Raw genomic sequence first — 22,890 nt, 5'->3', positions numbered from 1 at the left:
GACGGTGGACACACATGGAATATGTATGAGCGTATGAGAGACCTGAAAACAATCATCACAGTGATTCTACTATGAACAGGTAGAAACAGAGGCTGACTGCTCATCACTGCTTTGTCTTGTGTTGAAGCTCATCCTCTCCCTGCTCATCACGCTAGGTTTTTCGCTAGCCCTGCGTTAGCATGTTGTCCGTGCTTGCAAAAAGCTCAAATCTTGCCACCAGTATAATCCAGTTGTTTCTGTCCTGCATGCAGATTCAACGTTATCATCACGCTCTCGTCCCTTTGTGCCATAAAAATAAAATGAATGTCCATATCTCATTCCTGACAAGCTGTAGACTTCATCGTTCTCCTTCTGCTGCACACAAGCTGAAATCTTTGTAACACAAGTACTGGCATAATTGCAACTGGAATTACATTTTTCACTAATGGTTTATGTTACTGCATTACTGAAAAAATGTAATGTGATTATAATACATGAAGGTATACGGTCTCCATTGCTTAACATGTCACAGTCAACAGTCAGATGACATCATCAGCATAGTATTTTTTTTTAATTCCCTTTTCTTCACTCGTTAGGTGAAGATGAGGAGTTAGGACCACCCCCCTCAGTAGATGAGGCAGCTGATGCCCTGATGACGAGGCTTGGTTTTCTACTTGGAGAAAAGGTCATCAGTGGAGAGCCAGGCTCCCCTTACCATGCTCAGGATGGGCAGGTAAGTAACACACACGCTTTTGTTCCACCTAAATCATCGAATGCTCTTAGGTTCAGAGATTTAACTGTGAATCTGCTATACGATGTTTTATCGAGGTCGTGGAAAGTCTCGTTCCACTGACAAATCTATTTCATCCATCCACTGTGTTTCTATTTGAATATTTAAAGATGTTTTGCCAAAAAATGCTAACTTATACAGACACATGATAACTATAAGAATGAGAACTGTACGATATAACATTAATACCTATAATGCACAATAATAGAAGAATATTTCTATTTTTCTTTTGCCTTTCCCACAGAGGATGTCTCCTTCTTCCAGTCTGGCTAGTAGCAACACCTCGCCCAGTTCCACACTGCACCCTCCCACTGGTGCTGAAGGCAGTAGTAACAACAAGCACGCTTCCCCGAACCACGCCTCCGTCACCTCCCCCACCTCAACACTGGAGAGCAGAGACAGTGGGATCATAGGTAAGGGGCAGTTGTCTTCAAATGGGCCATTAAACAACCAGCTCTTGTTGCTAATGCCCCCTGTTTCCCCTTCTCTCTAATTTTCAGCCACGCTGACTAGCTATTCTGCTGACTCAGCTGCAGAGAGGGATGACGGCGCTAAGTATGCAGGAGAATGTTACCATGGCAGCAGTCTCAACCTGTGGCAGCAGGGGGGTCGACCAGTGGTGGCGTCCACTTCGTCTACCAGTGTGGTAGCGTCAGGAAGCAGAAATGAGGGTTTTCTGTATAGGGTGGACGACAGCATGGCTGCCTCCACTTACAGCCTAAACAAACTCCATCCAGATCGAGGCACTGGCCTCACCCAGTCATCAGGTTCCACCTATTCCATCCCCCTCTACTTCATGCCTCGCCCTAATTCGGTTGCTGGTAAGATGGCAGATGAATGCGATGTGGCCTTTTTTGCCTTTCAGCACAGTGTGAGGTTCTGTTGCATTTTACCAGATATTTATAGTCAGTGTGGTCTAGAAAAGTCACAACTAACTGGCTGACACCAACCAACCATAAAAGTCCAGCTTAACAAGCTCCACATATAAAAGAATCTATAATTTTGCAGATTGCTTACAGATAATTTCATTTTAGACCAAATCGTAAAAGAAAACCTGGTAAAAAGAGAGCCAGCGGCAGGACAGGGAACTCAGTTTAAACTCAGCACAGCTCACTAAGCCCATAATCTGGCTTCATAGTGCATCCCTCTGCTCTGCAAAAGTGAATTCAGAGTGTGTCCCAGTGCATACGCAACGCACTTGTATTCAAATTTGTATACAAATATACAAACAATTGCAGTGAATTGTGGGGGCGACAGTTAGAAAAAGATTCCTATATTATTAATAAGTGACACGGAGGACTTTATGGGCACGTTCATTCATTTTGCATCAAACTGAATAAAACATGAAATTTGTTTTTTAATGTTGCTGTTATTGTAAAAACCTGCCAGGACACTTTGCAGTGTGATTGGATCACATGCACGCAGTAGTGAGGAATTAAAACACAGCTTGTTCTCTAGTTTATAATCTGTCTTTAAAAAAAACCCTCACCTTTATGTAAAAACATAAATATAATAATAAATATATATATATAAATATATAATAATCATACAGGTTAGGGCTACAGTTAGACACAGAGAGTTAAAGACAGTGTTTCAGAAGCACACATAGAAAATCACAGTCCTGGATCCAGGCCATACTTCACCAGAGACATAACTGAGGCACGGGCAGATGTTAATACAGAATCCTTAACACCTTAAAAAGAGCACCTATTAAGACTGTCTGGTTTCTTTCAAGTTTCTGGTTTATTTCATGTGTACACAGGCAGGTGTGTTAACAAGCTCGTCATTGGTAGTTTATAAACTGCTGATAAAAGGCAACAAGCTGAAAAATGGAGATGGTGCCTGGGTAACGTGTTCAGAGCCCATTCTCCTTTTCCTCTTCTCCTTCTCCTGTTTCAATAAAAGCTAAAAGTCATGAGCACTTTGGGGAAGGAAGGAAGTGACACACAGGATACAAGGCACAGCCTGCACTCGTATTCTCTGCAGTGCAACAGGATTGTTACTGGAGTCATTAAGACAAAAGTTCTGGTAGGTTTCTCACAGCTTTGTGTTTGCAGCCAGGGAAAGTTAAAGTTTTTAACTTGTATTAGTCCTTTGTTAGGTTTTATATCAACTTTTTAGGAACTGTCAAGATGCTGAAATCCTAGTAATCCTGCCTGTTTGCTTTGCTAACAACAGATACGGAAATCTGTTCTAAAGCTATAAACACGTTTGTCTTCATACAAGCTAGAAGACACATGAGTACTTTTGCTTGGTTGGTGTTATGTTAAGATTAACTTGTTAAATTGTTCATACAGCGATTTGTAACATATTTGTTACTGAGAGTTTTTAAATATTTCTCACTGTTGTGGAGCGTATTTGTGGAGGTATGTTAATGGTAAATGAACAATAAGAACAGTTTTAAAAGAGATTTAAAGTCTAGGAGCTATATGAGTCCATAGAATGTAAAACAAGAGTCTCGCTGATGAAGGTGACTCTACATATATATAGCTCTAGGCTACATAAAAAGACTTCACAAAGCAGATGGTGACATCATGTTGGCTACATCCATCTTTTATACTGACTAATTTCTCCTAGCTGTGTCCTCCTTTAACAGAAACAAGAATTATAAGAATATTCTCGTCTAACCTTTGGCAAGAACGTGAATGCATCGGTTTACCAAAGTGCCAGACCTGTTTGTACCAAGTAGTAAGGACACATTCACCATAGCTAACTTAAACTTTGGAGTTTCTTCAGTGGAAAAAAATATATCTACAAACGGCTCTAATTTAGTTTTCTATAACCAACTTAGCATCTGTATAAAGCACATTATGTCAGTTATTTTGCAGCAGTCTTATTACAGCATTTTTTTTTTTATTTCTCTTTAGCCACTAGTTCAGCCCACCTTGAAGACCTGGCTTATCTTGATGAGCAGCAGAGACACATCCCTTCAAGGACATCCCTCAGAATGCCTAGACAGAATTCTGGGATTCGTAGTCAACAGGACCACAGAGGTAAATGCACACATGGTGCCAAACATCCTGAGATGCAATTATAATAAATGGCAGCATTACACGCGCTCCTCTCTTCCCTCTCTTCCAGCAGTTCGTTTCACTCCCTCTCTGAACCTGAAGCCGCTTCACTTTGAGGTTCCTGGTCTCTCATCTGATTGGCTCTTCACCGGCAGGGAGTGGCTCTTCCAAGAAATGGACACCTGCCTCCGCAGTGATGATCCAGCAACCAGCCGGGGCGCGGTTATCATCGGCAACATGGGATTTGGCAAAACGGCCATCATTGCTCGCTTGGTGGCACTTAGTTGTCATGGAAACCGTATGTGGCCAAATGCTTCTAGCAGCCAGACCATAAACAAACGTAAGAGGAAAAGATCCCTCCTGTTTCACAGCTCTGTAAACTGTGTCGTACAAGAGACATTATGTGGATATTAGCAGAACCCTAGAAAAAACGTATGCAAGAGTTAAACTGTCTTCTGGTTGCGTTTGCATATCAGAAAGTTCATTTCTTGTGTAGCCTCTCACCACTGACACTGGAAAAGAGGTTCAGCAAGATAAAGAGCCAAAGCACACAGCCAAGACGAGGCTCTGAGTGTCTTTGACCAGTTTAGACAAAAATGTTTATGTACTTAAATTCACTCAGACTAACAGAGTCATCATATGTAACCCAATAAAATCCACAGGGCCAGTAGCCAGACCCATAGCTGAGCCAGGCATCAGAAAAACAGTGTAAAATCATGCAGTTAATGAAGGCAACAGCTGCTCAGAAAGAATGACACGTTTGTATGTTTGAATTTCCCAGATGTGGAGACTTTTTCCCACGACTCCCTGGGAAGAGGTGGAGGAGGAGATGAAGGGGGGTCAGGAGAAAGCTGTCCAGGCACACCAGAAATGAGGAGGAGACAGGAGGAGGCGCTGAGGAGGCTCGCGGGACAGGTAGTGTCCCTACTTCATTCCTCTTTCTACTTTTTAATCAAAGATGACCTGTTGTGCTTCTCATAATTTTCTGTAGGCTGCTTGTGTACAGCAGTGGAAATGACCATAAAAGACCCACATGAATTAGACTGCTGTAATACCAACCAGTGTAATGAATGAAGCTAAAAGGCCAGCGTGTGAATCCACCTTAGCAAAGTTTTACTGAAAATCTACAGATGATTCACCGACTTTCTTCTGCCTCTGTTTTGTAGGTAGTCTCATATCATTTCTGTCAGGCCGATAACTGCCACACCTGTCTCGTTCCGGAGTTTGTCCACAACATGGCGGCTACATTAAGCAGCGCGCCTCAGCTGGCCACCTATCGTGAACTACTGCACCGGGCGCCACAGCTCCAGAGCATGCTCAGTCTGCGCTCCTGTATCCAGGATCCGATCTCTGCCCTTCAGAAAGGAATACTAGAACCGCTCGATGCTCTCTACAGAGGTACAGCTTCTACTACATTCTGCTGTGGCACATTAACTGATGTGCAGTGATGCAATGTGAGTTTGTTTTGTTTGTTTTCCAGAAAATAAACTGCATGTAGAAGGGGCGGGCCTTATTGTACTGATTGATGGGCTAAACGAGGCAGAGTTCCACCGGCCGGACTACGGCGACACGCTGACCTCCTTTCTATCCCGAACCATCCAGAGATTTCCTTCCTGGCTGAAGGTCATTACCACTGTCAGGACCAGTCAGCAGGTAAACACAAGTCACAAACACACAGAAGTGTAAAATCACAAAGGTGGCCGTGAAATGGGAACAAAAGAGCACACAGGTGCGTTAGAGGGGCAACAATGAGGCAACCCCCAAAACAGGAATGGTTTTACAACTGGAGGACACAGACATTTTTCCCTCCTCATCTTTTCCGACTGTTTTTTCACTACTTCTGCATTTGTTTGCATTTGACTGGGGTCACCTGGTAGCATGAGAATCAGAATCAGAAAGGTTTTATTGCCAAATGTTGAGCAGGTTTACAACATTAGGAAATTGCTGCGGTGCTTCAGTGCAAACATACTGTCATAAATTACGCTAAAATAGACATGAAAAATAAATAAATAAATAAAAATAAGAATAAGAATTAAAAGTGCTAAGTGGATAGATATATACATGATATATACATGAGTGCAGGTGGTGATCAGTGACAAACATGGAATGATGCAGTGAACGCAGCGTAGGGTCATGTGTTAGTGGCGGGGACAGTCATGTGGTTATTGTTCATGTGTTCAACAGCAGAGGGGAAGAAACTGTTCTTGTGGCGAGAGGTTCTGGTGCGAATGGACCGGAGCCTCCTGCCTGAGGGGAGCAGGTCAAACAGACTGTGTCCAGGGTGAGAAGGGTCAGCTGAGATCCGGGCTGCACGCCCCAGTGTCCTGGAGCTGTACAGGTCCTGCAGAGATGGGAGTCTGCAGCCAATCACCTTCTCAGCAGAGCGCACAACACGCTGCAGTCTCTGTTTGTCCCTGATAGTGGCTCCAGTGTACCACACGGTGATGGAGGAGGTGAGGATGGACTCGATGATTGCGGTGTAGAATTGCATCATCGTCCGTGTTGGCAGGTTGAATTTCTTCAGCTGCCTCAGGAAGTACATCCTCTGCTGGGCTTTCTTAATGACGGAGGTGATGGTGGGCTCCCACTTCAGGTCCTGGGTGATGGTGGTACCCAGGAAGCGGAATGAGTCCACAGAGGTGATGGGGGTGTCAGTCAGGATGATGGGGGGGAGTGGGGCTGTGTGCTTCCTGAAGTCCACAATAATCTCCACTGTCTTCTGGGCATTCAGCACCAGGTTGTTGTGGCTGCACCAGGACACCAGACGTTCAACCTCCCTCCTGTAGGCAGACTCATCCCCGTCAGAGATGAGTCCGATAACGGTGGTGTCATCTGCAAACTTGATTAGCTTGACAGACTGGTGGGTGGAGGTGCAGCAGTTGGTGTACAGGGAGAAGAGCAGAGGAGAAAGAACACAGCCCTGAGGGGAGCCGGTGCTGATGGTCCGGGAGTCCGGGACATTCTTTCCCAGCCTCACATGCTGCTTCCTGTCCGTCAGGAAGTCAGTGATCCACCGGCAGATGGGATCAGGCACATTCATCTGGGAAAGCTTGCCTCGGAGATGGTCTGGAAGGATGGTGTTGAAGGCAGAGCTGAAGTCCACAAACAGGATCCTGGCGTAGGTTCCTGGGGAGTCCAGATGCTGCAGGATGAAGTGTAGGGCCATGTTGATGGCGTCGTCTACAGACCTGTTGGCTCTGTATGCAAACTGCAGGGGGTCCAGGAGGGGGGCCGTGAGGGTCTTGAGATAGGAGAGAACCAGGTGCTCAAAAGACTTCATGACCACAGATGTCAGAGCCACGGGTCTGTAGTCATTTAGTCCAGTGATCCTAGGTTTCTTGGGGACAGGGATTATGGTGGAGGACTTGAAGCAGGCAGGCACATGACATGCCTGCAGTGAGGAGTTGAAAATGCCAGAAAACACTGGGGCCAGCTCGTTTGCACAGTGTCTGAGGGTGGCAGGAGACACACCGTCTGGGCCGGGAGCTTTTCGAGCATTCAGACTCTTAAACTGCTTCCTCACATCTGCTTCATGAATATGAAGAGTTGTGGTGGGAGGAGGTGGTGTGAAATCCTCCTTTGTGTGGGGTGAGGAGGGGGGTGTTGCAGGTGAAGTGATTGAAGGTGGTGATGGCTCTATGGAGGGGGGAGAGGTGGGGGAATGAGTGTCCAAAGTGTCTCTATTGTTGGGGCCGTTGGAGGTGTGAAGGCTGCCTGATGGCTCGTCAAAACGACAGTAAAAGTCGTTGAGGGTGTTGGCCAAGAGCAAGTCATCAGTGGAGTGGGGGGTTTTAGGCTTGTAGTTGGTGATATTCCTAAAACCTTTCCACACAGAGGCCGAGTCATTCTCTGAGATCTGCTGCTGCATCTTCTCAGAGTGCTGATGTTTAGCAATGTCCACTTCTTTAGTGAACCTGTACTTGGCCTCTCTGTAGCAGTCCCTGTCTCCGCTTCTGAACGCCTTTCTCTTTTCCAGCCACAGCTTTTTGAGTTTAGGAGTAAACCAGGGTTTGTCATTGTTATAACTCACCCTGGTGCGTGATGGCACAATGCTGTCCTCACAGAAGTGGATATAGGAGGTGACAGTGTCCGTGAACTCGTCCAAGCTGTTAGAAGCAGCCTTCATTGTGTCCCAGTCTGTAGACTCCAAACACGTGCGAAGCTCCTCCACAGCCTCGTTGCTCCACAGTTTTTTGGTCCTCACGACAGGTTTGGAGAGCTTCAGCCTCTGTCTGTACGCGGGGATTAGGTGGATCATGACGTGGTCAGAAAGTCCGAGTGAAGCGCGGGGCACCGCGCGATAGGCCCCCCTGATCGTGCTGTAACAGTGGTCTAATGTCCTCTAATGTCCATTAACAGTGGTCTAATGAGGTGATACCTGGACCCTACAGAGGTCACACGGGTAGTCCGGCTCCTGCCAATGCGTGCCATTCCTGCAAGGTTTGCTGTGTCTTTCAGCACAGTCTCAAGAACATCGAAGAGATTCCAGGAGACTGTAGGAGACCTGGACAGGGTTGAAGAGGATGAGAACATGTGTGAATGATTCTGACCAAACAATCAGAAACAGACTTCATGAGGGTGGTCTCAGGGCCCGATGTCCTCTAGTGGGCCTTTTGGTCACAGCCCAGCACTGTGGAGCCTGATAGACATCTGCCATACAAATCCAGAACTAGCAGCTCCATAGATGAGAGCAGGTTCACCCTGAACACATTAAAGGAGAAAGACTCTATGCTAGTGCAGTGGGTCCTAGGTTCCCGGCATTGTGAAGAGAGCATAAACATACAAACAAGCACATGGGGACTATTTTGAGTTGTGTTGGTTTCTGCCATTGTTACCAGTGTTAACTGAATATCTCTTATCAGTTTGGAACCTTCTGAATATGATTAAAATCATATTATTCTGAAGCAAATACTGTCTGTGCTGCCAAATTACTGTGAGCAGCACACACGGCTAATAAACACAACTTTTTCTGAACTAACAAAATCTGTTTCTTTGTGTTTTTATTCAATCAGGACATCACTCATTCTCTGCCCTTTCACCGCATCTCTTTAGACCGAATGGATGAGAATAGCGCCATAGACCAGGACCTGCAGGTAAGGTGTAAATAGATTTCTATTTCTCTGTCTGTCTGCACATCTGTACTGCATCGGTCTGTCTTTTCTCAGGGTTACCTGATGCAGCGTATCCACAGCAGCACTGAGATCCAAAGCAATGTGTCACTGAGCAATGGCCGCCTCGATAACACTGCACTGTCCAAACTGATCAGCCACCTGAAGAGCCTGAGCAGAGGCTCATATCTCTATTTAAAACTGATCCTGGACCTGATAGAGGGGGGATACCTCGTTCTGAAGAGCTCCAGCTTCAAGGTGAGATGGAGAAAGAAGGTAAAGGTCAAATAAAGTCCTGAAGAAAGTCGAGACTGCTACAAACTAGACTAAAGAAGTAACTGACAGTTGAAGTATAATCGACACAGATTAAAGCACTTTCATTTAAACACGGATGAAATAAATCAAGCAGTATTCATAGTTTCCACATGACATCACATTGTTACAGGAACTCCACATGGACGGCAAAAATTATTTTCTCTACTGTCTGCTTGTCATTTTTACCAGATTTGTTTAGCCAAAATACAGGACAGTTACTAATCTTCCCCATACTGGAAATATTTAGTGTGTGCTACTGTTTAAAAAGCTATAGACACATTCAGTCAGTTACCGTGCCATACCGCTGGAAAAATGTCCGTCACAGTTGGCTCTTGGAGATTATATCAGCATTTGAGTAAATGTATTTAAAGGGACTGACTGTTCTGACTACATTTTATTTTAAAATTAGTTTCAGTCATTGAATTTTATGTCAAACAACTTTGTGAAAGGGACAGTCTCTGAAACTCAGCAACATATTTTCCACTGAAAATCACCAACATCAGTTTCAGTCGACCCTGAACTTAATCTGTATTTGAAATGTGCATGCCAAAAAGTTTACTAGCAGCGATTCTGTGACTTGTTTAAGTTTCAGTGTAAACATAATATAAACAAATGTCAGCTGAAATAACTGAAGCGTACAAGAGCGAGAGCATGTTAGTTTAAATAATTGGACACTGCGGAAAATAGTGGGCGTGGCATTTTCAATGTAAACAAAGAGATACTGATGTGTAACCATAAAGCACAAATGTGTGCACTCTTTGTAGCTCATCTGATATACCGAAAAGGCTTTTAATGGGTGTGTGTGTGCGTGCGTGCGTGCGTGCGTGCGTGCGTGTGTGTGTGCAGGTGGTTCCTGTGAGTCTAGCAGAGGTTTACCTGCTGCAGCTCAACATGCGCTTTCCCACCCAGTCGTCCTTCCAGAGAGTTCTACCTATACTCAACGTTACTGTGGCATCGCTGCACCCGCTGACTGACCAGCAGGTAAAGGCTCAGTCGCAGTAGAGTAAAAACAGGACAGCAGCTTCTTTGCAACTAGGAAAAATCAGTAATTGACTGCAGGTAGTACATTTATCATAGTTATTCGTTTTAGCATCACAAAAACATTGCATATAATTGCTGACTTGACGCCAATCAGTTGTAGACTGATTCTGTCTTATTGCTGTTATTCTGCCATCTTGACACAGCAAAGTTGTTTTGAGGATGGCAGCTGACTGAGCTGACAGGCCTGGTCACCGTCTCAAAACAACCATTTCAAAGGCAACAAGTTTGTAGTAATTTAGTAATTTGTGGGCTGTGGTCCCCAGTGTGATTGTAGCATAGCACACCAGCATTTTCACGTTGGTAAACTTTATGTAGTATACTGTGGACTCGGAACATGATGAGTTTACTGGAAGTAACGTTTGTAACACTACTGAATTTTGTGAGCACACATACACGAGATACTTTTTTCTTCAGTGAAGATGACTGTTTAACAAATATACACACCGAATAACTCTAGTGAGCATTAGCAATACTGACAACATATTCTTCCCCCGCTGGCTCAAAATTGATTGTTGGTCCCTCCTTCAGGGAACTGTACAATGTTCCTCTGTCATCTTTATCACCGTTTGTGGTGGGGCGTGGTCTGCGGTGTTGTGCAGGGAGGGCGGACGCACCTGCACGGCATCCTTCATCACGCCCGCCTAGTTATAAACACGGGGACTCAGGGGTTGGTGTGTTGTGGTGTGAATATTGAATAAAATGGCTCAAACCTATGATCCCTGGACCCGCCGTGTCTCATTCACACCACACCGTTATAATTAGACCATGATATTACTCACAGAGCCATATTTGATATTGCAAATAGATTTAAGCCCTCAAAGTAATGACTTGAAATGCATCGATTGTGTGTATAATTGTGTCACCTTGTAAGAACCGTCCTTTGAAATCAGTGACCTTATCAGGATATTTTTTTATGAACAAATATCATCAAACTTCCTGATGTGCCTTTCAGACTCAGCTGTGCTTCAGTTAGTGCTAGCATGCTAATAGTTGCTAACAGTGGATACAATACTGTCAATGCACAGCTGTTTGAGGTGGTAAATGCGGGCACCCTGGCCGGAGGTTCGCTGGAGTGGGCGGAGTTCTCACAGCGCCTGGAGCAGCTCTCCTCGTTCCTTTTGCGGCGCAGCGACGGCAGTCGGATGCTAAACCACACCTCCTTCAGGGAGTGGCTCATGTGGAGGGAGGAGGGCCAGGATGACCGGTTCCTCTGCGATCCCAGGTATAGTCAGAGGGCCAGAGGGCATGAGTGACAAATGGAGAGAGAAGAAAACAGGGACAGATGTTTCTCACTGAGCTGTGTGTCTCTGTTTCCAGGAGTGGCCACACTCTCCTGTCCTTCTGGCTCTGCAGACAGGCAGGAAAGCTGACCCGACAGCAGACACTGGAGCTCGGGCATCACATCCTGAAGGCGCACATCTACAAGGCGAGCTCTCACACACAAAGTTAGACACGCATACGCAGATACATGGGGCTGGAAACCACACCAGTAGATTTTTTTTACAGATCACAAACCAATGAGATGCCACTGTTTTATGTCTAACTGTTGGTTTCTGTCGCATTTGTTCTCCTCATCCAGGGCCTGAGTAGGAAGCTAGGGGTTTCCTCCTCAGTTCTGCAAGGGCTGTGGCTGTCATACAGCACCCAGAGCCTGAGCCCTGTTCTTGCGTCACTGCGCAACCTCTACACCCCCAATATCAAGGTAACAATGCATACTCACACACACACGAGTGTATTTCCCACCACAGTTCTGCTGTAACTTTCCTCTTTTCCTTTTGCAGGTGAGCAGATTGCTGATTATGGCTGGGGCTGATGTGGATTACTGTAGCGATGTCCTGAACAACGCCCCCCTGCTGTGTGTCCACGCTCACCTGGGCCACACTGATGCTGTAGCACTGCTGCTTGATCATGGAGCACAGGTAAGGAAAAAGAAAAGGCCGTGGAGCTTTTTAAACATCATGTGAGTTCATAGAGACGCGTCATTGGGTGTTAACAAGAGCAGATTTACTCCAACCACAATTCCACCTTCAATTTTTAGCTGGATGCTTGGTCACATGACGGTTTGACTGCACTGGGATTCGCTGCTGCAGCTGGTCACCTGGATATTGTCACAATGCTGAGTCAGCACAGAGCCAAGGTAGCTACCAGTTCTACTCCACATGTGCAGTTTGGTGTCAGACAGATGTTTGCAGCTAATGTAAAGAATGACAACAGCAGGATTTTCACAGGCTTCTGTGCAGTACATCCCATAATTCAGTAGCTTGTAGATCCACCATTTGCTGAAAAAAGTAATAGTTTTCTGTCCCTCGCGTTGTTCCAAGGTAATTGTGCACAAAAAAATATCACCGTGGTATGCAAGGGGCCAACCTTATACATACAGTGAAATATGTTAAATAAGGAAAATTGAGATTGTTGCAGTTCAGTTGCTCTTTTTCTTTTGATTCTTGGTCTCATAACCTTTTCTGATAGTCAGTGGCATCACTGCAATTTAACCTAGAAAGAGTCCCAACCCTGTTTTTGAGTGTCTGTCTCCCCTTGGGTGCAGGTGGGTCACGTGGACGGCTCCGGTCGGTGCGTGCTGGTTCACGCAGCCCAGCGAGGCCACCTCGAGGTGCTGCGCTTTCTCCTAAAGAGGGCGGAGTGGAGTTGTACTACCTGCTGTGGACAGAAGGGGGCAAGCAGGAGCCAAGCAGTGCAGCAGGCTTTGATTGCTGCAGCCAGCATGGGACACACAGAGGTGATACAAACACACACACACACACACATACACACCTTTAATGTATAACACTGTGTGGTACAGAATATACAATCACATAGTCGGGTGTGTGTGTGTGTGTGTAGATGGTGTCATACCTATTGGACCTTCCAGAGGAAGATGAAGAAGGGGAGGAGAGACCTGAGATCAACACATATGACAGTCTATGGGGAGAGACAGGTAATGACCATGTAACTACTATTGTGTAACTACTTTGTCACGGCAGGCTTTGTTTTTCTGTCAACCAGACGCCATCAGTGTGATAAATTCACGTGGAACATGGTGGGAAACAATGTTTTCATAAACATGCTTTGGTTTGCTTAAAAGGTCATTTACAATAACGGATGATGTAGCAGGATCATTTTCCCACCACAACCTCATAATTAATGAGAGGCAAACAGGAGACAACATGACTGATCACTATACTTTACATTAGTAGCATCTAGTGGACGAAAATGTTCACTTCAGTAAAAACAGAAAAAATAAGTATTTAGACTCTTCTACATGTTTGGTTCCTCTGGCCAAGATTATTATATTTATATTATATAAGAGCAAAAAACCAACACAATAAAATAAGTCTTTGAAAAATATAATTAAAATGAGACAAAAAATAAATAAATAAAAATAAAAACATACAGTAAATGTGAAAAACAAGCTGATACAATAACAACTATACTGAAGCAATAAAAACGAAATGGAAACGAGCAAATACACAATAGAAAACTACACTGAAAACAAAAGGTTCTCCTAAGAAATACAGAAGTTTTATTTATGTAGTCATCTCGAGGTCCTTTATGTTGTAAGATAAAGACCCTAAAGTAGTACAGTGAAAATCCCAACATCAGACGTCCCCTCGGTGAGAAAGCGCTTGGTGACAGTGGGAAGGAAAAACCTCCAGCAGAGCCAGGATCAGACCTGGGTGATTCTGTCTCATTGCAAACTTTTCTTACCAAAGCTCAGACGTGGATTCATTTAATATCCGTCGCGTCATTTCAAAGTAAACTCTGGCTTCTATATTTAATGTTTGTTCTCTAACACCTACCACAGCTTTATAATGCCATGTGTTCAGTTACAGAGCTGAAGTTTGTAATCGTCTGGTTTCCCTTGTCTCACTCTGTGTGTTTGCGTCAGCTCTGACAGCAGCAGCAGGATGTGGCTGTCTGTCTGTCTGCAGGCTGTTGTTGGATCAGGGGGCAGCTGTGGAGCAAGGAAACAAGCAGGGTGTCACTCCACTTTTCAGCGCCGTGAGACGGGGTCACTGGCAGGTATGGTGGAACCAGAAAGCAAACAGGCACATGATCACACGATACCTGCAGCAGATAACTGCAGTCTTCCTCCTCCTGCATCCTTCGGTCAGGTGGTGGAGTTGTTTCTGAATCAGGGGGTGGAGGTGAACATGGTGGACCAGCAGGGGCGAACATCTCTGATGACTGCAGCCTCAGAGGGACACATGAGCACTGCCCAGCTGCTGCTGGATCATGGTAATCACACACTGCACTCTGCAGCCAGAAAAACAGCAAGAGTTGCTGCAGCAATGCAATTAAACCAGCAGTCACATTGTTTATGTCCAACTTCAGTGCAGTCAGAAAGTATTTTTTACTTTTTCTTTTATCAGGAGATTCCGATGTTAAAAAACCCTTGAAAACGAGATTGGTCCTAATCAATAATACTTTAACTACAAACGCTAATCTTAGAGGACAGCTGTGATACTGTACAGTATTCTCAGCGTGTACACTGCTGTAAAAACGTGTTTTCCTCTTTCCTAACACTGACAAAAAAGTAGAAGAAATATGAAATGAATCTGTTGTCTTCGTGATCAAACACTCCACTGTAGGAATTGACGGTTTTAACAGAAATGGCATGTGTGCTGAGACTAGTGAGGCCATGTTTGTAGCCATTATTTATAAGGTCGTCCTTAGAGCCCCCATTCTAATCACTCTGACCCTGACAATAGCTCCCACCCTAATGAATCTGTCTGTTTCCAGGAGCCTCCCTCGAACAGACCGACAGAGAAGGGCTAACGGCACTGAGCTGGGCGTGTCTAAAAGGCCAGCTCTCATTGGTCAGAGAGCTTGTGGAGAGAGGAGCAGCCACAACTCATGCAGACCGCAATGGACGCACGCCTCTGGATCTGGCTGCATTCTGCGGAGACCCAGATGTGGTGTGTACAGCCAGAGTAACCATGATTGTGTTAGTTAATTTAGAACAGTTACCTGTCCTACCTGTTCTGCAGCCGCTGCAGAGGGCAATGTAATGTAGCCGGAGGAGAATTTATAAAAGTGGTGAAAAATGTCGCTTTGATCCGTGTCCAGGTGCAGTACCTTGTGGATCACGGTGCGTCAGTGGAGCATGTGGACTGCAGCGGGATGCGCCCTCTGGATCGAGCAGTCGGCTGCAGAAACACTTCTGCAGTCATCGCTCTACTGAAAAAGGGAGCCAAAATAGGTAGAAGCATGAAGCATGTTCAGTTTAACAGCAAGAATTAAACCATGGATGTTGTAGTTATGCAGTAAGCATCTTCACTGCTGCATGGCCGGACTCCCATATAGTTCATTTCCATTAGCAATACATCATCCTGCAGAATGAACCTTCATGAACTCTAAATCATCCTTCATATATCCCTAAACTAAACTTGCATGTGTGTGTGTGCGTGTGTGTGTGTGTGTGTGTGTGTGTGTGTGTGTGTAGGACCTGCAACCTGGGCCATGGCGACCTCTAAGCCAGATATCTTAATGGTTCTGCTCAGTAAATTGATCCAAGAAGGAGATAAATTGTACAAGGTAGCGCACATTTCCATCTTGATGAGATTTGATTTGATTGACTCGATATCGATTTGATTCGATATTCCAAAGTTCTTTCTGAAAGAGTTTCTTCTTTTTTTCTTTCCAGCAAGGTAAAGTGAGGGAAGCCGCTCACTCCTATCAGTCAGCTCTCCAGAAGTTTCCAGGAGACGAGCTGAAGACGTTCAAACAGCTCAGGGTGTGCGTGCTGCTCAACCTCTCACGCTGCCGCCGCAAGATGAACGTGAGGCTTCTTCTTACACACACACACATGTTGAGAATATTTTGCTTATTATTTTGAAACAAATCTCATCTCGAAAACTTTATTTCAGTATTGATATATCGTTAATCTTCCTTACAGGACTTCAGCCTCGCTGAGGAGTTTGCTACCAAGGCCCTGGAGCTAAAAGCCAAATCTTATGAAGCCTTTTATGCCAGAGCCCGTGCCAAACGCAGCCGCAGGTAAACAGTGTCGTGAGAAATTGAATAAAACTAACTGATCGTCATCTTCTGAGAGTTTGGGTTCTTTGGATCTTCAGTAGTGTGATGATTTTATTGTTTGACATTTTTAAACTATTTGAAACTTAGACACGAGATTGCAGCGAGAAAGAGTTGAGTAGTTTTAGGCTCACTACCATGTAAAGAAAACCTGAGAGATAGAGTGACCTGAACTGTAAGAAGTAGAAGACATATGTGCTGTCAGGTAAGGGTCTCATGTGTTTTAACTTGGCGGGGTGTTGTCAGTTTCCAGTTACCTCCATGCTAAGGCTCTACACAGTTTGCTAAGGCCTCAGTTACACAGGCCCAGAGACCAGCTGGCAATCCCCTGTTAACCTCCAATCACTAGGAAAGCAAAAAGGGTGCTGGACCAAAAACCATCTTGTGATTGCTTTCATTGCTAGAAGATTACTGCGGTCACTCATAGTTTGCATAGAAGATGCCAGCTTGTCTGCACTCAGTCACTAACTAACCACCATGTAGTGGTGAAGCATGAAAAAGTACAGCACAAACCAGAAACGGAGACCATTTCCCTTCAAAGTAAAAGTATTCCACTCTGTGAGCACATGCAACTTCCTGCAACCGCTTGCCAACCAGACACACTTTCCACTAGTGACGAGTGGTTACCGTGGGGTCACTGACTGGCACCGTTCACCAGAGAGTAAAGACCTAAAGCTTTGACCTAGCATTGCCTTACAGTCACAGTGACTGAAGGCATAGATTTCAGATGGAGGGACACATTTTTAAGCCTGTTTTTTCTTTGTGAATGTGATTGCAGCAAATTTCAGGTAACCAGACATCGAAAGATTGGAACAGACCTTCTAAACACTGACAATATGAAACCTATAATTCCGGAAACATTCTGATATACACATTCTCTGTCATCTTCTGAAGTTTGTCCTGTTTTCACTCCTTGTCACTATCACAACCCAGACAATTCCACGCTGCTTTGGAGGACCTGATTGAAGCCAGCCGTTTGTGCCCATCCAACCGGGAGATTCAGCGCCTGCTGTCACGGGTCAAAGAAGAGTGTCGGCAGGCTGCACAGCAAAAGGACATTCATCCTCCATCATCTAATCACGTCTATCAGCAGAACATGTCCATCAGCGAGGCCAGGTCTAGAGATTCAGGTTGTTTGCAGGTACAGGATAGAGAGGGGCTTACAGAGGAAGAGGAGGAAGAGGAGAAAGCAGAGAGCAGTTTCAGGGAAAGAGACTCCTCTCCCTGTCACCTTCAACCTGCGGTTCAAAGTCTTGACACCCGCTGCCACTCTGGGGTACCATCGCCCTCCTCCCTTTCCCCCACTCATCTGTATCATCACCTCCCCAGTCCCACCCACGCAGCCTCCCTTTCTTCACCTAGTCACTCTGCACCTCCCCCTCCTTCCACATCTTATCACGATTTCAGCCCTACTTCCTCCCTAATCCAGCATCAGCAGCGAGGTGGCATAGTGTCTGAAAGTATGCCTACATTGTCCGAAAGTGGAGGTGTACAAAACTATCCACAGTCTGACTTAGATCAGAACCAGGGAGTCCAGCGTCACCCCCATCTGGCTGGTCAGAGGTTCCAGAAGCAGAACCCCGTCCAAGGCCACTGGCTCCAACCAGCCAAAGCACAGGTGGTCCGAACCAATCAGCCCAGTTCTTCTACCCACTCCAGCATGGTTTTGGGAAGTTCTGCCTATTCCCAGTTCGCCCATCTGCCCAAAGAACTAGCAGAGCTTGGGGAAGGCTTTTGCTCAAATCCTATGGATGTCAGGCCTAGCCCATTGGCTCAGCCTGGTCTGAGCTCTGGAGCTTCTTATGTACAGGATGAAGAAGAAGAAGTTGACCTGGTTAGCCAGGCCAGAGGCACATCTGGCTATGGGAAAGCAGCAGGAGCCGAGTGGGCGGGGGTAAACCGTTTTGGCCAGTCCCGTCAGTTCAGCCGTAACCAATCCAAAGCAGCCTACTACCCTTTGGAAGTTACAGAGGCAGCAATGGGGTCTTCAGATAGGCTTCAGTCATCGCACGATTATCAGTATCAACACCAGGGTGGTCTTCGACGTCCACTGAGTGCTCACCCAACCTCCTCCTCTGGTCATTCCCCTAGGCCTCTCATCCATTCCCAGAGTGTCAGCGTCCGTTTCTCCCCCAGCAGTGGTAGTCTTGCTACTGGACAGCCAGCTAATCTTGGGCCAGGCTTTAGGACATCGGCCTCTGTTCAGCACATGGATCTACCTTCAGATCTGGCCTCTGCTAGAAGCATTAGTGGTTACCATGATGATAACTTCCTGATCGCCTCTCCCCAGTCAGAAATATGCATGTCAGGAGGCGGGACTTACCCTGGAGAGGTGGGACGTTCATCTAGGAACACTCCTTTTATGGGAGTAATCGACAAGACGGCAAGGGTGCACCAGCAATATCAGCAACAGGCTCCGTCCAGCTCAGCGTCCTGTCTCAGTCCGTCTCGCTCCTGGGCCGTGTCTTCAGTGGACACAGTTGTCACTTCGCCCAGCAAAAACCCCCCTCCACCCCAGCTCTCATCCTTTGCCTACCACAACCGCAGCAACAACAATGCCCACAATGGTCACGCCTCTTATGATAACCAGCTGGACTTCTATGACGTGACGCCAGGAAATGTTCATCAGGGTGAGGGCTCAGTGCAGGTTGCCTGTCAGAATCTCTCCTACATGGATGTGAAGGTGGCTCGGACGCTGCCCATGATCCACAGCTGCTCGGACAGACCGACTGAGAGACGTACGGGTCCTACGTCTCCGGTTAAACCAAAAAGACCCTTTGTAGAGTCCAATGTGTAAAGACAATACAAGAACATTAATGAAAAGTGGTATAAATGAAGTCACTGTACCGATATACTGGAAGACTGTTCTTGAAACAAAGTAATGTCAAGTTCCTACATTTAGTACTTGGAATGTTTATAAGAGCAAGACACACCAAGTTCAGACTGGGTAAAAGCTTTTGTTTTCATTTGGTTGTATTTGTTAGTATGCTTCAGAGAACTCCACCTCACTTGCTAGGTTAAGTGATTGCTCTATGTTGTTTTTGGAAAGAGTGCCACTTCATCTTAGGCATACTGACTCCTTCATGGTGAAGATGCCTAACCTATAAGAACGGCATGGAACATATTCACCAATAATGAACTGGTTCTGCCATTTGGAAGTGAAACATTAACAGGTGTTCACCTCACAAAGCACAAGAACGAAGAAGATAATTATGGAATAAGACTGTATTCTTCTTCTTGCACAATTCTGGCTTGAATTACATTTTAAAACTGCAGTTCAAGTCTAAATGGTGACGTCCAGACAGGAGAGAAAAAGCACCGCAATTACCTTTGCCTGCTGCCGACGCCTTTAATAAAGATCTCATTTCAAGATTGAAGCGCTTAAATAACACTGACTTGAAAGAAATGGACGAATCCAGGCTCGCGTCATTGTACCAGTCAAACGCTTGTTAGTGACCCAGACCCAAGCCATAGTTTGAGAAACTCGAAAATACTGTCATTGAATAAACACTGAGTTAAAAAAAGGAGAAAAAATTGTATTTATCTTTTTAAGTTATGTCTGTATTAAACTGTAAAGTTTCTTTTTGGTTTTTCTTAAAACGGTATTCCTTTGGGATTTGCCATCGTGTTTATTTGGGGGGATCGTCTGTGAGAACACGTAAACTGAAACTTTAGAGTTTTAGTTTACATGAAGCAGAAACTCTAAAGATGTTGGGTTAACATTGGTCTCTTTCTGGGTTCAATTAGAACGATATAGCGCATTTGTAAAAATTGGATTTTTTGGAAGGGTCATCCATTCATCCTTTTTCTGTGCTCTCTGAAGGCCTTTTATATTCTGTAGTCCTAATGGTCTAATTATGCAAACCATATGATTCCAAGTGATACACCAGGGCTCTTCATACTGTATTATGTTGGAAACATTTTGCTTGTATGTGCCTCGGTTGTCAGTATTGTCAGTCACTCTCACTCTGACCATTAACTAGGCTTGACATGTAATTTCTGGATATTTGTCCTCAACAATGTGCATTTGAACTCTTTGGATGGTGTTGTATGTTTTTCTTGCCTTTCCAAAGATAACTGTGTAAAATTCCAATGAAACAATCTATTTATCTGCGCGAAACCAGCTTAATTTATGACCATGCCAAGCTAACTATCTTACCACCAACAGCAGCCACAGAGCCTTACCAATGAGGCCCAAAAATGTACCACTATTCAACTACATTCATTTACTGTGTTGAGGTTTGTTTGTTTTTCAAAAACTAAAGTTCAGTTCACTCTTTTCATCTTATCATCCACTGTGTATTTCACAGTCAGATCAGAATCGTAGCCTCACAAACATTAGCATACGTAGCCGTGTGTTTACTTACTCTTCAGATGGTTCCTCCAACTTTGGTGTGTTTCTGTGCTTGTTATAAACGCCTGCGCTCAGAAAAAGTTTAAAATCTTCAAACAAAATGTGAAGAAACAACTTCTCCAAAACATGTACATTGTACTGTGTTGGAGTAACACCATCTTAAGTTGTACTAGAGCCAGGCAGGACTTTTCATGTGAAATCGGTTTGTACCATGAGCTGGTGCAGTGAATCAATATAACCTTTATTTAATAATGTTCTTATTTATAGTGCTGTTCTGGGAAAAGGCAAATTCTCTTGAGGCAACAAGGGCAGAAATAAAAAGAGACAAGAAAAGTTTTTTTAAAAGTGGTGAAAGTTTTTGTTAGAATTTGCAAAGTATAATTAAAAAAAGGAAGTTTAGGTCAGAACATAGACCTAAATTTGGATGTTAAATAGGAAAAAAACTGTCGTAATCAAAGATGATAATTAAAATGTTTGTCTGCAACAAATGATTTTAAGTCATTAATCAAAAGTCTTATTATATAACAAACATTTATAGTTGTCGACAGTGTTTCTGCTTATGTGATATCAAAGACTAGGCGTCAGTAACAGTAACTGTGACATAAAAAAAGTTTTCCTCATTGTGCCACGTTACTGGGTTTTAAAAGCCGTTACTTTGAATGGAAAATGCGTTTTTCTTATCGTACCTTAGATGCTAGGGCTAACAAACATCTGCTGCAATACAGAAATTACGCTGTTTCTTTTTTGCGTTTCCCAAAGTGATCACCATCTACTTGGGATTTTGAATGTTACCAATTTTTAGCACACTATCGTTTATGAATCCATCAAGCACATGCTTATTTATGTCTTTACAAGGTTTTCCTTTCAAACCAGTAGTTTGCCTAGCTTGCTAAAACAGATAAAACAGACAACATATTTATGGCAAAAGACACGGTTTACTGCTCAAAATGCTTTTGTCTATGTCAGCAAGGAATGATTTAACTTTTCCATCTTAACCTTGTTAACGACAAGGGGAGGTGGCTAGCTGAATATTTAAAAGAGGGACAAGTTTCACTTTAATGATATATTAAGATCAGGCTTCTTTAAAACTGTCTTTTATAAACATGAATGCCAGTTTTTGTACATTTGTAGTGCTTTTTTCCCCCAAACTTCTCACTTTCAGTTGCTGTTGCTGATGAAACAAGTGATGTCTGACACAGCACACACAGTACAGTCTCTGACCACTGCCATCATCTCGTACTGCTCAGGGGACTGCAGCTGTGAGATGATATTAGCAATTTGATGTTCAAAGTGAAAACGTGGAAAATCTGTTAGCAAAACTGTGTGTTGTGCATCACATGTAGGATGTTTACCTTCTGTCTGCATTGGTGCCTGACTGTGAAATATCCCGTCAGAACAGAGCCAAGTCAGTGTGTACTTTGGGCTCTTTCACAGTGTGTAAGATGAGCTTACATTTAAAACCAAGGATGGTGACGAGAAGAGCTTCATTATCAAACATTTCAAGCAACATGAATGTGTTTTTGGCTCATGTGGAATCACTGAGTTAGAAAGAGGAATAAAGCTGAATAAAAGACTGAACTGTAAGTCTGTCTCTCATTGTGTGACCCAACAAGGAAAAGCTTTTTTGGGTATAATCTTACATTAGAACAAGAACATTACCTTCTTGTTGTGTTGATCTTATATGCAGTGCTCTTACAATAACTGATTGTTTTTTGGCCACTTGGGGGCAGCAGAAGCAATCTAAATAGAATATTGATTTTAACATAAAGCACCAGTCAGTGGGCTATCGGGCCTTTTATGATTGCTTTGTAAGAATGAGCCAGACTGCTCCTTCGGCCATCCTAAACTTTTTGCTGTGGAAAACTTTAGGAGTGGCAAGCGCAGCTCTCAGGGTGAACTACAGATCTTTTATCTGTTTAACCTTTCAGGAAATAAAGCGGGAACAGACCTGAACTGGCCATCAAACTGCTTTTCAGTTCCATGTCCAGTTACATTTGAGCGTTAGAAAATGTAAACCCTGAACAGTTAACGTGATCCCCACTTAGATTATTACTGAATGTCTGCACTTCAATGACATCTTGCCTGTGTGATTTAAAATCCACTATGTTGGTGTACAAAGGCAAAACGACAAAACTGGTGCAGCTTAATGCGCATAAAGGTGACGTGAACAGCTTGTTACGTACAGTAAAAATGTTTGTTTTAGAATGTTCATTTTAAAACAATCTACAATTCAAATATGTTTTCTTGCTGCTTTCACAT

General features: G+C 44.3%; 1 protein-coding gene across 3 annotated transcripts in view; it reads left to right on the top strand.

The window, feature by feature from the left end:
- tanc2a (tetratricopeptide repeat, ankyrin repeat and coiled-coil containing 2a) overlaps window positions 1–22,216 on the top strand; it is a 59,756-nt gene extending 37,540 nt beyond the window's left edge. For 2 of the 3 annotated variants that reach the window (XM_085270170.1, XM_085270168.1), the window contains 26 exons: window positions 576–712; window positions 1,014–1,182; window positions 1,270–1,590; window positions 3,637–3,762; window positions 3,851–4,120; window positions 4,562–4,695; window positions 4,947–5,178; window positions 5,261–5,433; window positions 8,793–8,873; window positions 8,946–9,146; window positions 10,050–10,184; window positions 11,270–11,466; window positions 11,562–11,670; window positions 11,824–11,946; window positions 12,026–12,163; window positions 12,283–12,381; window positions 12,790–12,981; window positions 13,086–13,179; window positions 14,131–14,264; window positions 14,357–14,480; window positions 14,985–15,160; window positions 15,312–15,444; window positions 15,688–15,779; window positions 15,889–16,023; window positions 16,141–16,241; window positions 17,211–22,216. In XM_085270170.1, the coding sequence (XP_085126296.1) occupies window positions 576–712; window positions 1,014–1,182; window positions 1,270–1,590; window positions 3,637–3,762; window positions 3,851–4,120; window positions 4,562–4,695; window positions 4,947–5,178; window positions 5,261–5,433; window positions 8,793–8,873; window positions 8,946–9,146; window positions 10,050–10,184; window positions 11,270–11,466; window positions 11,562–11,670; window positions 11,824–11,946; window positions 12,026–12,163; window positions 12,283–12,381; window positions 12,790–12,981; window positions 13,086–13,179; window positions 14,131–14,264; window positions 14,357–14,480; window positions 14,985–15,160; window positions 15,312–15,444; window positions 15,688–15,779; window positions 15,889–16,023; window positions 16,141–16,241; window positions 17,211–19,074 (5,690 nt within the window). In that variant the 3' untranslated portion in view covers window positions 19,075–22,216. The remainder of the gene's footprint in view (window positions 1–575; window positions 713–1,013; window positions 1,183–1,269; window positions 1,591–3,636; window positions 3,763–3,850; window positions 4,121–4,561; window positions 4,696–4,946; window positions 5,179–5,260; window positions 5,434–8,792; window positions 8,874–8,945; window positions 9,147–10,049; window positions 10,185–11,269; window positions 11,467–11,561; window positions 11,671–11,823; window positions 11,947–12,025; window positions 12,164–12,282; window positions 12,382–12,789; window positions 12,982–13,085; window positions 13,180–14,130; window positions 14,265–14,356; window positions 14,481–14,984; window positions 15,161–15,311; window positions 15,445–15,687; window positions 15,780–15,888; window positions 16,024–16,140; window positions 16,242–17,210) is intronic. The other variant, XM_085270169.1, reaches the window with a different exon arrangement.
- Window positions 22,217–22,890: the final 674 nt, after the last annotated feature.

This window comes from Mchenga conophoros, linkage group LG4 (genome assembly GCF_057382185.1).
Source record: "Mchenga conophoros isolate Kocher_MC1m ecotype Shallow Benthic linkage group LG4, M_conophoros_male_GT1.1, whole genome shotgun sequence".
Lineage (NCBI taxonomy): Eukaryota > Metazoa > Chordata > Actinopteri > Cichliformes > Cichlidae > Mchenga > Mchenga conophoros.
This window is presented reverse-complemented; position numbering and strand designations above follow the sequence as displayed.